Source organism: Marmota monax, unplaced genomic scaffold (assembly GCF_021218885.2).
Source record: "Marmota monax isolate L192 unplaced genomic scaffold, Marmota_monax_Labrador192_F-V1.1 WCK01_AAM20220418_F8-fsc00023, whole genome shotgun sequence".
NCBI lineage: Eukaryota > Metazoa > Chordata > Mammalia > Rodentia > Sciuridae > Marmota > Marmota monax.
The window spans coordinates 5,302,032-5,318,220 of record NW_026692907.1 but is presented as its reverse complement, the minus strand read 5'-3'; the positions used below and the strand labels follow the sequence as shown (position 1 = coordinate 5,318,220).

Below are 16,189 nucleotides of genomic sequence, written 5' to 3'. Positions count from 1 at the left end.
CTTGCCAACTGGGGATAGCATCTCTTATCTCACAACTGTGTCCTGAGGAGTAGAAGAAAATATGTGCTAACTTGTGCAGCTTGTTCCACAATAGACTCCCGGTAAATTTGACTTCCTCTCCTCTTTCCTTTTCTCCCTTTTGAAGGTAGTCAGGATATAAATTATACATAAATAAATTACACGTTATGCTGGAAATCCTCAGACATAATTAATGTAACCAATAATAATTTTAATATTAATAGTAACTCCAGCAGCCGCATCCTAACTCTGACAATCCATCTACACGCTCCAGTTTCATCATCATACAACAGATGGTTCTCAAAGTTTGCCCTAGAGAGAGGTGAAAGCGTGTGATTTCCCATTTTCAGATTTTTTTTCCCCGACGCTTCTTTTTCTCATTACAGTATTCTGCTACAAACCATTACTTAGGGTACAGAGTGAAAGTAATGAATTTGCCAAGTAATGAAAGGCTGAGACAGGAAAGGAAACATGGAAAAGCTTCACACAGTATCTAAGATGGAAGGCAGTGTTTGGAAACATCAAGAATGTGCTAGAAATATGATTTCCGCCTACTCAGTGCCCTGAAGGATGGATGTGACCTTTTTGGAGATTACGGCATATCATTCCCATGCCCAGAAAGAACAAACTGAAGTCAAGGGGCTTAAAAGACCAAGAAGAGCCAGAAGATCTGAGCCCAACTTCAGGCTAAGTATCTACTGAGCCTTCTTGCAAACTATTTTCAAAATTTAATTTGAAAAAAAAATGCTTCAGAGAACCCTTCAAGCTCTCAAATTGGAAGTTTGTTGTTTGGTGTTTCTTGAAGATTTAAATAGAAACAAACAGCATGGCTGGGAGTGGGGGTTCTGAAACACAGCTGCTGGGTGGGAATGTGGGGGAATTGAGCTTCCTTATGGAGATGGGTCAGCTTGCACGGGGCCTCCGTCTTATCAACTAGAAAGTGAGGATCGTAATGGGGACCAAAGAAGGAAATATTTTCAAGGTTTAGGGCATTGCTTCTGACAGGCAATAAACAGGTATCCATCATCCATTCCTTGTCCATGATTAAATGGAGCTCATGGGGACAGTCACCTTGGCCTGTAGCTAGCAACAGATCACCAAAGCACCTGGTATGTAGTAAAACCTCATCCTTAATTGTAATGAAATATTCATCCCTAAATGTAGTGAGACCTGGTTAATTTCAGGTCAATTTCAAATTTCACATCCCAAATTCTCCCTGTAATGCCTGTACCCATATCTATATCTTGTGCTGTCACTCTCCCATGTAAGCACATGAGGGTTCTCTACCAAGCTGGTGGCTTGGACTTGCTAATCTCAGGATGGGGGCTCATAAGCAAAGTGAGATCATTGTCGGGAAATAAGACAATGCTATTTTGTTTTCGCATTCAGGTGTAGCATGTGCATTCTGACACGGATACAGCCACCAGTGATTGAGGGGACAGAGTGAAGGAAGAGAGGAACTGCCATTGTAGCTGCCCACGCAGTCCTGTGCTTCACACCAGGAGGCTCACACCACCATCAATCCTACACCAACACTGTCGGCCCTCTTATTATGTTTTGATGAAGATGAAGAGCACACATCTCAGAGGGGCATGTTGACTTTCTCAGGGTCCGCAGCATGTGGGCAAACTGAATTCAGCACCTAGAGAATGAGAAGAAAGACAACAGGGGGTGGTGGATGTTCCAAGCCATTGATCTTAAGCCCACTGGCAACACAGTCTCCACCTCTAACAGCTGCCAGTGATTAGTGCCTACTGTGTCCCAGGGCCTGCTACTGTAACTTAACCTCAACCAAAGCAAAACGCACACCTCCCAGCCCAGCCAGGTCCAGGGAGAGCCCTGCCATCCCTCATCCCTACCACCATGGCAGACTGGACTGGAGCCACTAGGGGGAGCCCTGGCATTAAGAGCAAGGGAAATGCATCCGCCCAACTACCCCTGCCTGGGGGCCTGAGAGCCTCCCCAGCAGCACAAGACTCACACATGTGCACAGAGACACAGTGAAAGCCAGAGTGCTGAGGGGAGGTTACAGAAGACCTGTGGTCACACTCCATGGAGGCTTGAGGAATGGGACCTGCACTGACTGTGAGCAGTGCGCACAGCTGTGTTGATCTGAGAGTCATAAAGCCAGTGTAGAGAAGAGGTGTGCTGTTTAATCAAATAGCACATCGTGGCTCAGAATACAATATATCAGCACAATCACACACAGGACGAGAGATCTTTGCTCAGAGAAGGTTTTATTTCACCATAAATGCATGTGTGTGTATGATGAGACATGAGGTAAAGGGTATATCTTACTGAGTCATTCATAAAGTTTAAAAGACACTGAGCTAAAAGCTTATGTAAAATCCACCCAACCAGGTCCTAAACCACAAGCTTTGACTTAGTGTCTTGTTGGGGACTCAAAGCCTGTATTTTTGATAGATTCCCATGTGACTCTGATGGCCAGACAGGTCTGGGACTGCTAAAGGAGGTGGGCGCCACTGGGGCTTTCTTGCCTGCCCCCAACCTCCTCTTCCCTGGTCAGGACAGGAGACACTCTGTAATTCAAGAATTTGGCTCAAACAAAGCAAGAAAAATCACACAGCTGCATGAAAGCAGGGCACAAGCCACCTGACCTGCTCTGCTTGTCCCCACCCCAGGACAGCTGGGAGCCCCCAAAGCTGGGAACTGAGGTTTGGTTTTCCATCACCAACTCTGTCGGAAAACAAACAAACCCAGAAGGCAAAGTCACTTTACAGTCAGCCAGATCAGGTTCAAACCTGGATCCTTCAACGCAGCACCTATGTGACTGAGGGCAGGCCATAGAAGCCTCTCAGCCTGAGTCTCCTCACCAGTTAAAATGGGAATAATAATGCTTCCCAGGGCTACTGTAAGAATTAAAGCCTGTATTCAGATACCTAGGTAACACCTGCCCAGACCAGGTGCTATTACGTTAGCTCCCTTTCTCACCTCCATGGATACCCCTGTGAGCTGAGACACACTTGTCCCCTGAGAAGGTGATTACAAAATGAAGTAACCACCAGCAGGGGTTAGACCAGGCTGTTCCCAATGGGGATCACAGTGTCCAGCCAGAGCATTCTGAACTAACTGGAGGGGCAGGACATGCCCCATTCCTCATCACCTCCCCAGACATGGGCACAAAGTAGAGAGGGAGGGACAGACCAGCCTGGGAGCAGGGAAGAGCCGCCTGCTGAGCTGGCTGAGGTCTCTGGATCTGTGCACAGAGGGGACCCTGCAGGTACCTTGCCACACTCCCAGGATGGAGGCGGGCCCATGCTCAGCCCCAGCCCCAGGCAAGGGAGGAGCTACAACCCAGGTTGAGCAGGTGGAGCACCTGGACTCAGGTGTCTCCCAGGCAGCAGCGGGAAGTGATTACTCCCTGGCAGGCAGAGGCAGGGACAGAGGAGCCACGCACTTGATCTCTAGATCCAGCTCTGGGAGGCTGGATTTGTCTCCCAGAAGAAAGCTATGGAAGAGGTAAGACTCTTTGGTTTGGACCTTGTCTTTCTGTGTCCTTTCTTGCCAGGTTGTTCTCCCGATGCAGACAGCCCTGAGGACAGGCTGCCTGTGTCTCCAGCCTTCTGGACAGGAATGAATATGTCAGGCATGGTGTAGAGCACACTGGCCTTACTGGGGGCAGGTGGGATGTGGAGGACCCTGCTGTGTCCTGTGCCCTGCAGAGCAGGAGGGTCTGAGAGACGCGGAGGAGGACAGCATGGGGGGTCCCAGCTCTAATTTTGAGCTGGGCTTCACGCCTGCTTCCCCAGGACAGGTCAGGTGCCTGCACTCCTCTCTATTTACCTGCCCTCCTGGACTGCCCGGCCTCTGCGGTGATTAGCAGGCTTCCTGGTTCACAGGCAGAGCTTGGAGCTGGCAAGAGATGGCTACCAGGTGCTTACTTGTGGCTTTAGATTGGGCTCTGCTCCTCATGAACTGTGTGGCCTAGAGCCAGAGTATTACCTGGTTTCCTCATGGGTCAAACAGTATTATGCTAGAATAAGGCTTTGCAGGATTACTGGCGGTGCTGATAAAAATAGAGGACCTATGATGTCATTAAGTGGGGTGGCACTCCCTTACCCTCGGATGGCTGAGCGCTGTTTGCGTACTTGGAGGTTTCTCCGCTTGACTGATTGCATCTTCCTTTTTCCTTCTCCCATTCTCTGCTCTCCTCTATTTTTTTTCTTCAATGAGTCTGTTTCATTTGGAGAGTGTGTGTTCTGCTTTCATATCTCCTTATTCTGTATTTGAAAGCAAATCATTTTCTCCCGTGAGTCATGCCGCTTCCCCCCAGGTGTCAGGTCCTCTGTGCTGACTTAAAACCAATCAGCTGTCGCTGGTCAAGACAAGCTCCCCCTTTGTCCCAGGGCATTGTGCCCTGAATGGCAGTCCAGTCCAGTTAGCTGAGTTTTGGAAACAGGTGAGCCAGGGCGCTCTGATACTGCTTCCCTCTCCCTCTGAATTTTCTCCAGTATCCTGCCCAGAGCACGCTGTTGAGCAACTCTGGGAAGTTCCTCCTTGGTAGAGAAGTGCCAGCTGAATAGATTTAGTGTGGGCGTAAAAAATGAAGCTGAGCTGTACTTTGCCCTCTCTGATGGACAGCATCTGAACAGGCATCCGCTATTCATTGAAGCTAAGCTATGACACAGGCAGATGTTGTTTGTACCATTTTTTTTAATAGGTGAGGAAGCTGACGGTCAGAATGTTATCATTCGTTTAGTGTCACACAGCTGGTAAGAAGCAGAGCTGGGACACGAGCTTCCATTTGTCAATAAAAGCTACAGATTGCCAGCTCCCAGCCAAGCATGGCTAGCAAAGATCAAAACAGGAGAACGGGAAGAATGCAGGGGATTTAGAGAAAGATGTACAAAAGGGCATTTTTGTTAGCTATTAACATTCTTGTGGGATAAGTAAACACAATTACACAACTTTTACTGATCAGAAAGAGGGAAGAGAAGATTGAAAAAAAAACATGGGTAGTTTTTAACTGGAAAAGAGGATTGTTGTAATTTTTAGAAAAGTTTTTAAAATTCTGTCATTCAATATGTATTTTTTGAACATATTTTTTGTATGGTCAGGTCCTATCTTAGGTGCTATCAATGCAAGGAACCAAACAGTCAAAAATACTTGCTTTCATAAAACAAAATCTAGTGGAAGAGAGAAATAAATTACAATGAAATATGTATATACAGTGTGTATGTGTGTATATCCTTGTTTGTGTGTGTGTTGAGAAATGGCCATCAATGCAATGTGGATACACAATGCAGGAAAGGGCTTAAGAAGGCTGAGGTCACAGAAGAAGCTGTCATTTTAAGTGGGACATTTTCAATAATGATGATACGGAGGCATTTGAACAGAAACTTGAAGGAGGTTAGAGGGTTGGTTCTGTGATTATCCTAGGGAAGAAAATTCTTCAGAGAGTTAAGAGCAGATGCAAAGGCTCTGATGCAGAAACTTATCTGATATGAACAAAGAACAGCAAAACGGCCAGACTGGCTGGTGGAGAGGAAGCCAGGAGAGAATGGTAAAAGGTAATAGAGTCAGATCATGTGAAACTCTGAGGCCATTATAGAAATTTCAGGCTTTCCTGAGTGAAATGGCGAGCCACCTGAGCTTTGTGAGCAGATCAATGGCGTGATCAAACTTAAGTTTGTATGAATCATCTGGCAGTGGTTCTGAAACTAGAAGGTAAGGGTCAGAAGAGCAGAAGCTGCTGACCAGGTAAGAGGTGTTGCAGTTGGCCAAGCAGGAGGGGCTGGAGGCTCAGACCAGTCCTAGCAGTGAAGGCAGACAGAGGAGGTAGAATTCTGGTTACACAGAGGACACTGCCCATGCTCCACAGCCTGCTGTGGTGCTAAGCGGTGAGGTTCAGCAGTTCAGGTGTACTAAATGCATGTTTGACCTAATCTACCTTCAACTGGGGGCTGGGGTTGTGGCTCAGTGGTAGAGCAAGTGCCTAGCATGTGTGAGGCACTGGGTTCAATCCTCAGCACCACATAAAAATAAATAAAGGTATTGTATCCATCTACAACTAAAAATATTTTTTTAAAATTATATTCAATTGGCCACAGGTTTATTGGACTGTAACCCCATCATAAGTTGAAGAGCAGCTGTATATTAAAGGAGTAGATAGGATTTATGGATGGATTGGAGAGAGAGAATAAATAAATTGTCAATGACTTCAAGGTGTGTAGCCTGAACATCTGGAAGAACAGGGTCCATCAATGTTTGCTGAGATAATTTAAGACAGAGCACGTTTGGAAGGAGATCAGGCATCAGTTCTAGTTTAAGGGGCCATGCAAGCTCTCAGCTATTCAGATTTAGAGTCCAAGGCAGGAGGGCTAACCAAGATAAGGTGCCTGAATTAGGAGAGTGTCAGGTGCTTAGGGTATGTCAGCATATGGCTTTAAAATTCAGCCTTACATTCTCTAACATTCTTCCCATCCAGAGGAGAGATCTGTGTTCCTTTCCCATGAGACTCTGCAAGATTGTAGCTGCTTGGAGCAATACAGTTAGGCACACAGAGCACTGTGGGACTTGGGGGTGTAAAATGAAAGGCCACGCTGCCTCCACCTCACCTGAGAACGTGTGATCTTGCAATCCTGAGCCCCTGGAGCAGCAGTCTGTACCCCGTGGCTTTCATGCTGGAGACACCTCATGTAGACACTGGGGGACAGTTCCAGCTAAGCCACCCCTTCCAGGTCTTCCCACAAGGCTTAACACAGGCCCTGCACCCACTGGCCAGTGAGAAACCATCGAATAACTTCCATCAATACCTGCGGGCCAGAGAGGGCACCCAGCGGAACCGTCCACTTTCCTAACCCACACAATGCTGAGGCTCACAACAATCATTTGTTGTTGTTGTTTTTGGCCACTCGATTTTTAGGTAGTTTGTTTTATATCGATAGATATTGAAGCAATTAGATAACCTTCAATCTCTTTTGTCATTAAAAAAGTTATTCTCTCCCCAAGGTATAAGGCTTAAGGGAATTGTGTATGAATATGTTTTATTATATAGTTTAGACCCCCAAAGAGGCCAGTGGATTTTTCTAGATTGGAGCATGAAGGTGTACCCCAATGCATGCCCTCAGCCAGGTAGGTTTCCATTCAGTTACAGTCTTGGCAAGGGAGAATTATAGCATTTTTGAGGTGGGAGAACTGGTCAGTCAGGGAGCTTACAAATGGTGCTTGAATTCTTTTTTTTTTTTTTTCTGTTCTTTTTTCATTTTTATTTATTTATTTTTGTTGTTGCTTTTGGATACACATGACGGTAAAGTAAACTTTGACACACATACATGAAGTATAACTTCCCATTCTTGTGGTTGTACATGACGTGGAGTTACACTGGTCATGTATTCATATATGAACATAGGAAGGCTATGTCCAATTCATCCTACTGTCTTTCCTATTCCCATCCCTGCTCCCTTCTCTACATTCCCCTTTGTCTAATCTAATGAACTTCTTCGCTCTGCCCCCTTATTTTGTGTTAGCATCCGCATATCAGAGAGAACATTTGGCCTTTGGTTTTGGAGCTAATTAGCTTATTTCACTCAGCATGAGAGTCTCCAGATCCATCCATTTACCAGCAAATGCCATAATTTCATTCTTCTTTATGGCTGAGTAATAGTCCATGGTGTATATATATTGTATTTCCATTCATCTTCTGAAGGTGGTGCTTGGATTCTTGATGAATGAGCTTTGGAGTCATAATTGAACTACACATAAGTTTACCTGTGCCTCTGATTAGTCAAGTGATCTGAGCAAGTCGTAGGAGTTGGGAAGTTGCTCGAAGAACAACCAGCTCAACAACTCCCGTCCAGGGGAAAATTTGAAACCCAGAGGCAGAGATGGTCACATACTTTTTAACTACCACAGCCCATGCGCCTCATGTGCCATGGCCGGTCCACAGCCACTCTTGTTCATGTTGAGAGTAAACTGAGTCTGACCATCTGGTGGCTCAGCCAGCCTCTCTCATCATCTGATAGATATCTACCAAGCATCTCCTGAGGGTCAGGCCAGGGAGCCACTGGGGCCTCATCTCTGCAATGGGAGGTTGACTGAATGTCTCCATGGTAACGATGCTCTGACATCCTGGGACCCTCGGACACTCCTGAGGTCATATATAGCTTGATTTTGACAGTATCCAGGTCTATCACTTAACAAGGTTTCAAGAGCAATTTTAGAGATTTTTTTTTCCTTGAAAAATTCTTATTTTCCTTAACAATTCCTGATTTTTAAGGAATAAGTCTTACGTCAGGGAATCACCTGCCAAAGTAGCCCTGCCAACTGAGAAGGATACACACCGAAAAGGAGGGTGGAGGGTCGGGTGTGGGGGTGGAAGGTCAGATAGCAGGCATGAGGTTTCTCGTGGGTTCTGGGAGAACCTCTGAGGAGGGAAGGACATCACCCCGTTGGTCACAGTCCCCACCCAAGGCAGGCTGGCTGGATTGTGTGCTGGATCCCTGGGGGTGAGGCAGGCATGGGCTGGAGCCACCACGGGGCTAAAATTCATGCCAGCCTGCCTTGTCCCTCACCCTGTCACCAGCATGTGGCCCATGGCTGCTTTCCCTTTGAGTCGGGTCTCCCCTGGGAATAAATGGTTCCAACAGGCAAATCTGGTCATGTCACTCCACTACTGAGCCCCTCAGCAGTTCCTGTTGCCCACATGTGGGGTCCAAGCCCTGCAGCCAGGCTGACCAGGCCAAAGTGCTCTGGCACTAGCACCGCACCCTCCCACCGGAACTCCAGCCCTGGTCCCTGGGCTGCTTTTGCATGGACACCCCACTGTCCCCCCGGCTGATTATCCCTTCATTGTGACTCAGCTGAAACCCCACTACCCTGATCAGCCTTTCCCAGATCCTTAGCTGCAACTGGTCTTTCCTCATCTTGCAAGACCCAGGCCCTTTGAACAGACCTGGTCTGGACTATGAGATCCCAGGAAACAAGGGTTATGTCTTGCTCAAAGAGACAGCAAAGCCTGGTGCTGAGAAGCATGGTCCCTTGGGCAGCCTGACAGGCAGAAATTTCTGGCCTTACCATATACTGGCTGTTCAGTGTTCAGCATCTTACTTCATTTCTCTATGACCCAGATGCCTCATCTGTAAAGGGGAAATAATAATACCCACCTCTTAGCACTCCACTGGGGTTTAAATATGTTAAATAGCCACAAAGAGCTTAGAACAACTCATTGACCTCAAACAGGCAGTGAACTCTAGGTATTGATAATAGGTGGACCATTATCTTTTGAATTGTATCCCTCCCACCTCCTCCAAAACTCATGTGTTGAAACCTGCACCCCCATTATGTCAGAATGTGGCCTTATTCAGAGATATTAGGCCTTCTTTAGAAGGTCTTTGTAGAAATAATCAATGATAGCGGGCAGGTCATTAGAGTGGGTTTTAATCCAACATGACTGATGTCTTCATGAAAAGGGAGAATTTGAACAGGGGACACACAGAGGCCAGTGGACATAAACACACAGGGAGGACAGCAAGCGAACATGAGGACGCCAGCTACCAGCCAAGGGGCCAGGCCTGGAGCTGGTCCTTCCCCCAGTCCTGAGGAAGAACCCACCCTGCCCACACTCGATCTTGCCCTTCCAGCCTCCAGAACTACTCTAAGTTGATAAATTTCTCATTTAAGCCACAGTCTGTGGTCCTTTGCTGTAGTAGACCTAACAAACGAATATGCAGAGCTTATCAGCAAATTAAGAACATTCATGTAAATATATGGGGCTGTGCCCTCCCCTGCCCAACCTCAGAGGTGCTCTGGATCATGTTGCTGTTTTGACCTCTTCAAAAATAGCAGCTGTCCCTAGCTCTTCAGGGAAGAAATCTGAGCAGCTGTGTAGTCACTAGGCATGGGCCATGCACAGAAAGGATCATGGGACGGTGGCCAGTGCTCCTTCCTGATTACCCCGTCCATTCATTTAGATCCGTTCACACCTGTAACACTTAAAGTAAGGTGCTTCAGAAACGTCACGCACTGTTTTTTATCAATACTGAAAGGACTTAAGGTTTTATTACTCTTCACTATTATTACTGTAATCATCTTCTTCACTTTGCAGATGGGGCAGGGTTCAAACTCAAACATGCTTAACTCCAAAACCACTGGTCTGGTCCCTTTGTATCATGATGGTAGTGAACGGTATATGGGAAAGAGGTTTTAAAAAAATTAAGCCAAAAGATCTAAATCCCCAGTCAGATCTGCCACCCACCTTCTAGACGGCCTTGAACAGTTCACTGATCTTCTCGGAACTCCAGTTTTCTTTCCTTGGCATGAATTTAATGATACCTACTTGTCAATTTTGTATACAAAGATAACATAGGAAAATATATTTGAATGTTCTATAAAATAATCAAATCCATCACTAATACTCAGAGTTGCTGATATAATCAAAATTCCCCCAATCTAAAATCTGTAGCAGAGCTAACATTAAAATTCAAACCCCTTTCCTAACCCTCTGCACTCTTTTGTGAACTAACCAGTGGCTTATTGCAAAATCAATGTGTGACCTCAGGCAAGAGAAAGAGGGGGTGGAAAGTTGGGAAAGGTTTTAAACCATTTGAATGCTGAAATATTTATCACTTGAACTTTTACAGAATAAACGTGGTGAAAGCTACCACTTTTCACTCTCTTAAAAAAAATCATTCAAAAGTATGCTGTGCTCTTATTTGTTCCAAAAGTGCTATTTTCTGAGCCTGCACACAGGAGACTTTTCTCTAGTAATGGTCCAAGGAAAGATCACTGGAGTGTGAGTCTCAAACCTGGACTTGGGATGTGTCTATTCCACTCATGACGGTGTGCTTTGGCCGTGTCCTCCCTCCCTTTAGCCCTCTGTAAACCTCCCCTTTCTTTCTCCTCCACTCAGACTCCTTCCCTAGTAGTCCCTCTTCTACCCCCAGATTATCCCCTCCCTCCCTTTCTCCCTCCTTCTCTCTCTCTCTCTCTCTCTCTCTCTCTCTCTCTCTCTCTCTCTTTCTCTCTCTGTCTCTCACTGTCTCTCACTGTCTCTCTGCTCTCTATCCCTCTCTCTCTTTAACTTCTATATGTAAAAGAAAATGTCTTTCTGGGTCTGGCTGATTTTGTTCAATGTGATGACCTCCAGTTCCATCCACGTTCTTATAAATGTCATGATTTCATTCTTCTTTATGGCCAAGTAATACTCCATTTTGTACAGAGTTTCTTATTTTCTTTATCTGTTCATCTGTTGACAGACACCTCGGATGATGTCCATCCAAGGAATCCAGAGTAAACTAAGATCAGAAACATAGACATTCATAATAAATTATGATAAATTCAGTGATAGAGAAACACACAGGATATTAAGGATCATGGGAAGGGGTTCATATCCCAAACAGGGAGGAGAGATGGAGTTGAGCTAGTCATAGAAGACTTTAAAATCTAAACCAAAGGTAGAGCAGACCCAGAGCAGAAAGAACCCATGGATGTAATAAATGCATCACTTAGACTCATTAAAAACTCAAAACTCAGGGTGGACTGCCTGGGCACAAGTCACATACCATTGGAAAAATTACATCTCTCTATGATTCAGTTACGTCATCTGTAAAATGAAAATAATGATGGAACTTGTCTCATAGTTTATTTGTAAAGGTTAAGCCAGTTTGAAATGTTCAGTTCTTAGCATACCACCCAGTACATAGCTGGCACTCAATACTTGCTACTATAAAAAAAAAGTCCATATTTCCTAAATTTTCTGAAGTGTGGCATGACAGAATTTGTAGACACAAAGTATCTCAAAGGAACATGTGGTCACAGCTTATTTGCCTTCACGGCTTACTTGACTCTGGAGGAATGGAATAAAAAGAGGGAAGGAGAAACAGGTTACAGAAGAGCATAACCTGGAATCATAAAAGCTGGGTTCCCATCCCACTGGCACAACCAGGGGCAACCGCTTTATACTCTTAAGGTTAAGTCTCTCCTCATCTATAAAACAGAGTTGGTAATACATTGTCGACCTTCTTTCAGGATGGTTACAAAGATCAAATGACATCATATGTGGGGAAATATTCTATGAATTATAAAGCAATATACAAATGTAATCTAAGATTACAACTAAGATATAATCAATGTGATACTAAATAACACCTGGGGGAGGAAGGTGTGGGGATTGACCTGCAACTCCCCCACTCCATGCTGTTCCTTTATATCACAGCATATCTGTCCACGATGTCGTTGGGTGAAGAGCTGATTGAAGCTTTAGGGCTCTTCAGAGTATGTTTTTAAATTAGTAAGCCCAAGTGTATATGAATCCCCAGGTGGAATCCTTAGGGTCTGAAGTTCCACTGAGGAAATCTATAGGCTTGAAAGATGACCATCCAACCCAACCCAAGGTTGAGAAAAAATTTAAAGCCTAATATAAAAGTATCTGCCAAATCTCACGGCACCCCTTTTCAAATAAATGGAAAAATACAATGTAGAGTCTTTTCCACCAAATGACTAGATGAGATTTTATCCAAAACAAATATGATATGGAAAACAACAGTTTTCACGCCTTTGGGCCTATCTTGTTTGGGCAAACAGATGTTCAATTCACGATGAATGGTGATGTGGGTCTTGCCTTGGGAAAAATCATACTTACCATCTTCCTGCATTTCCCCCTCTTCACTCCACTCTAGCTCGCCCACACTTGGCCTGCTTTCAGTCTCCCTTCACTTCTCCTGGCTAATTGCTGCATCTGCCAGTTCCCAGCTTGGGAGCCACTTCTTTGCAGAGAGCCTTCCCAAGCCACCACCTCCGTGCCAGGGCCTGAGATGGCAATTGCTCACCAAACATTCCTGTTGCTCTCTTAGCAACTCTCAGCTTCTCTTAGAATTAGATGGGGGTCATTTGATAAGAGCTGGCCGATGGGCTATGTACAGTAGTGAAGCTCCAGGACCTGCAAGAAGGTGGGAATCTCTCTGCTCCTCCAGCGGCCCCCAGGACAGTGAGACCCATGCTGAAATGGCAACATCACAGAGAGAGAGTGAATCCCTGAGTGAGCGGTTCACCTCAGACTCATGTTGGCCATGTGGCAATTGGGGTGAGAGAAAGACTTTTAGGTTCAGCCACTGAGATCTGGGGGCTGCTGGGTTATCACAACAGAACCCGGTCTATCCTAACCAGTGTGTACCCTGGAGTATTGGGGGGTTTTGTTTGTTTGTATGAGAGCATTATGTTTTTTTCCTATTGCTGCTGTAACAAATGATCATGAACAGAGTGGCTTCCAATGCCATTAATTCACAGTCTTGCAGTGCTGGAGGTCAGAAACCTAAAATGGGTCTGTAGGGCTGCATTCCACCTGGAGGCCCTGCAAACAATCTGTTCCCTTATCTTTTGCACTTTAGCGGCCATCTGCATTCATGGCTCAATGACTCCTTCCTCCAACTTCAGAGCCATCTGAGTAGCATCTTCTCTGCTCTTTGGAGACCATCCTTACATCTTCTAAGACTAGGGCCTTCCAGCCTCTCTTACAAGGTCCCTTGCAGTTATGTGGAGTCCACCTGGATAACCATTCACCAGGTGGAGCAGCCCGACAAACTATTCCCAGGTTCCCAGGGGAGGACATGGGCGACCCTGGGGCGGGGAGAGCATTGCTCAGCCTACCACTGACCAGTCCATCTTGAACACACTGCACCCGAAAGCTGTTTTCAGAGCATGCACAACGTTGTTAAGAAATGTGTATTCACAATAGCAAGACTGTGGAACCAACCTAGATGCCCTTCAATAGACGGATGGATAAAAAAAATGTGGCATTTATACACAATGGAGTATTACTCTGCATTAAAAAATGACAAAATCATAGAATTTGCAGGGAAATGGATGGCATTAGAGCAGATTATGCTAAGTGAAGCTAGCCAATCCCTAAAAAACAAATGCCAAATGTCTTCTTTGATATAAGGAGAGTAACTAAGATCAGAGTAGGGACGAAGAGCAGGAGAAGAAGATTAACATTTAACAGGGATGAGAGGTGGGAGGGAAAGGGAGAGAGAAGGGAAATTGCATGGTAATGGAAGGAGACCCTCAGGGTTATACAGTGGAGGGGGTAGAGAGAGAGGAGGGGAGGGGAGGGGAGAGGTGGGGAGGGGGGAGGAGGGAGGATGGGAAAGGCAGCGGAGCACAACAGACACTAGTATGGCAATATGTAAATCAATGGATGTGTAACTGATGTGATTCTGCAATCTGTGTATGGGGTGAAGGTGGGAGTTCATAACCCACTTGAATCAAAGTGTGGAATATGATATGTCAAGAAATTTGTAATGTTTTGAACAACCAACAATAAAAAATTTAAAAAAAAAAAAAGAAATGTGTAAATGCCTATTTAACTTCTCCATGTTGTTGTACTCTCTATTGTTAATTCCACTCGGAAAAAGCAGTGTTTGTTTCTAATTCACTGTTCTCTCTCTTCTGGTGGCTTAAGTAGTTGAGGAACAAGAATGATGACAGGGGCAGTGACACTACTAACTGTTTACTCTGTGACCAGTATTTAGATAGGCACTGGGGAGCTTACTACAAGTTTCCAAAATCTGAAGGCATCTCATTTTATAGATGAATCAATGGAGGAACCACGTGATTTCTCCCAGATGGCAGAGTGACATGCCAGATATCCAAGCCCTGGATTGTTTGATTCCAGTATTAGTTCTATTTTCAACTGTGCCTCAATGAGTCAATGCTTGTGCGTTCTTGCTGAGGACCCAAGGCTCCAACACCTTAGAGTCAGCAACTAGATCACTCCTATTCTCACCTTCTGTCTCTCTAAGCTAAGACAGAAAGGTAACCTTACCTTTCTGCCTACGTTGTCTGGCCTTCAAGTCTTCTTATATCCTCTTGGCCATTAACACAAAGAAGAATTTCAGCTAATGCTCTGTGAAGCCACCTGCCTCGATCTGCCCTCTGTTTGTTCCAGCTGTTTACCTCAAGCTGTCCTCTGAGCCAAGTGACAAAGCCTGACCTGTCCCCATAGATGAATTCAAGGCCACCTCTGTCTGGAGGGCTTTGTCAATTATTTTCCTTGTTAGGGTCCCCTTGCTATTTTCCAGATCTTTTGCTGATCAAAAGTGAAGAGGAACCTCTTCTGGGAGGGCTTGAAAAATGGGCATGTGGACTGAGCCTTAGCAGAGCAGAACGGGTCCTTGTCATCTTGAATGAGTGTTGCTAGCCAGCGTGGCACAAGGTAGGAAGCAGAGAGCTGGAAAGGGGGAGAGGGTAACTTCACAGGGTGATGTCACAGAATGGGGAGAATAGGTGCAGACTGGAGTGGACATGGGAAGGAAATGCATTCCTCCTGCCGGTGAATGCAGAAGAGGAGCCAGTCACAGCTGAAGCATTCCTATTACTGGAAGCTAAGATGTCACCAATCAGACCCAATAAACAGTTTTCCCGTCTGAAGCCATCAGGTCAATTAACCCTACACATGTTTGCTGAGCTGCTGATCATTTCCTCACTGTCAGCATCGCCATGACAATCATATCAGCATTGCCGTCATGGTCCTCCTCCTCATCCCTCTCCTTATCAAACCCCAACTCCCTTCTCCATCATTGTGGACCACCTAGGTGCCAGGCACCAGGCCAGCATCCATGTCCAGGCAATCTTATGATGGGAACAATTGTATCCCCATTTCACTCATCAAGACCCAGGGGACCTGAGACTTGAGACAGCTTTGTCCAGGAGACAGAGCCAGAATTTATAGAGGTAGAGTACCAACCTAGGACTTCTCAACCCCAGATCCCATCTTCTTAGCCCTATTTCTGCTCTTACAGACAAGGCAGCCTAGGAGGAAGGGGAAACTGTAAGGAAATAACAGTAAGATAAACAGTTTAGTGGAAGGAGCTACGGGGTCTCCAGGAGTACAGGGGATTTACCACCTCCTGCTGCAGACCTGATGAAAGGCTCCTCTGGCAGGTGCCCCTGAGCTGAGCCAAGCAGGACAAATGCTTTTCGGATAATAAACAGGGAGAACATTCTGGGCAGAGGATAAAATGTGTGTGGAGGCATGGAGGCATTGATTCCCCCAACAAATATTTATGGAATGTCTTCTCTGCTCTGAGCACTATGTTAAAACCTCCAAGGGTGAATGAAAGAGAGTAGTAAATCCAGCAGAGTGGATGGAATGGAGGAAGTAAGACTGCAGGCTTCCAGAAAAATAAGTATGTGGAGGAGGAAACGAGAGGCA

The 16,189-nt window shown here is 45.6% G+C and overlaps 1 protein-coding gene and 1 long non-coding RNA gene across 7 annotated transcripts in view; one reads left to right on the top strand and one right to left on the bottom strand.

Moving 5' to 3' along the window:
* Positions 1–208: 208 nt before the first annotated feature.
* On the bottom strand, positions 209–4,790 carry LOC124096947 (uncharacterized). Its single transcript, XR_006853057.2, has 2 exons — positions 4,099–4,790; positions 209–1,660 (listed from the first exon to the last, which is right to left on the bottom strand). It is a non-coding gene; the product is annotated as an uncharacterized LOC124096947 (long non-coding RNA).
* The window catches only part of Fyb2 (FYN binding protein 2), a 99,092-nt gene continuing 86,092 nt past the window's right edge, over positions 3,190–16,189 (top strand). For 3 of the 6 annotated variants that reach the window (XM_046451039.2, XM_046451038.2, XM_046451036.2), the window contains exon 1: positions 3,192–3,498. In XM_046451039.2, coding sequence (XP_046306995.1) covers positions 3,490–3,498 — 9 coding nt within the window. In that variant the 5' untranslated portion in view covers positions 3,192–3,489. Of the gene's footprint in view, positions 3,499–16,189 lie in introns of all 6 variants that reach the window. The other 3 variants (XR_009227383.1, XR_009227382.1, XM_046451045.2) reach the window with 2 other exon arrangements.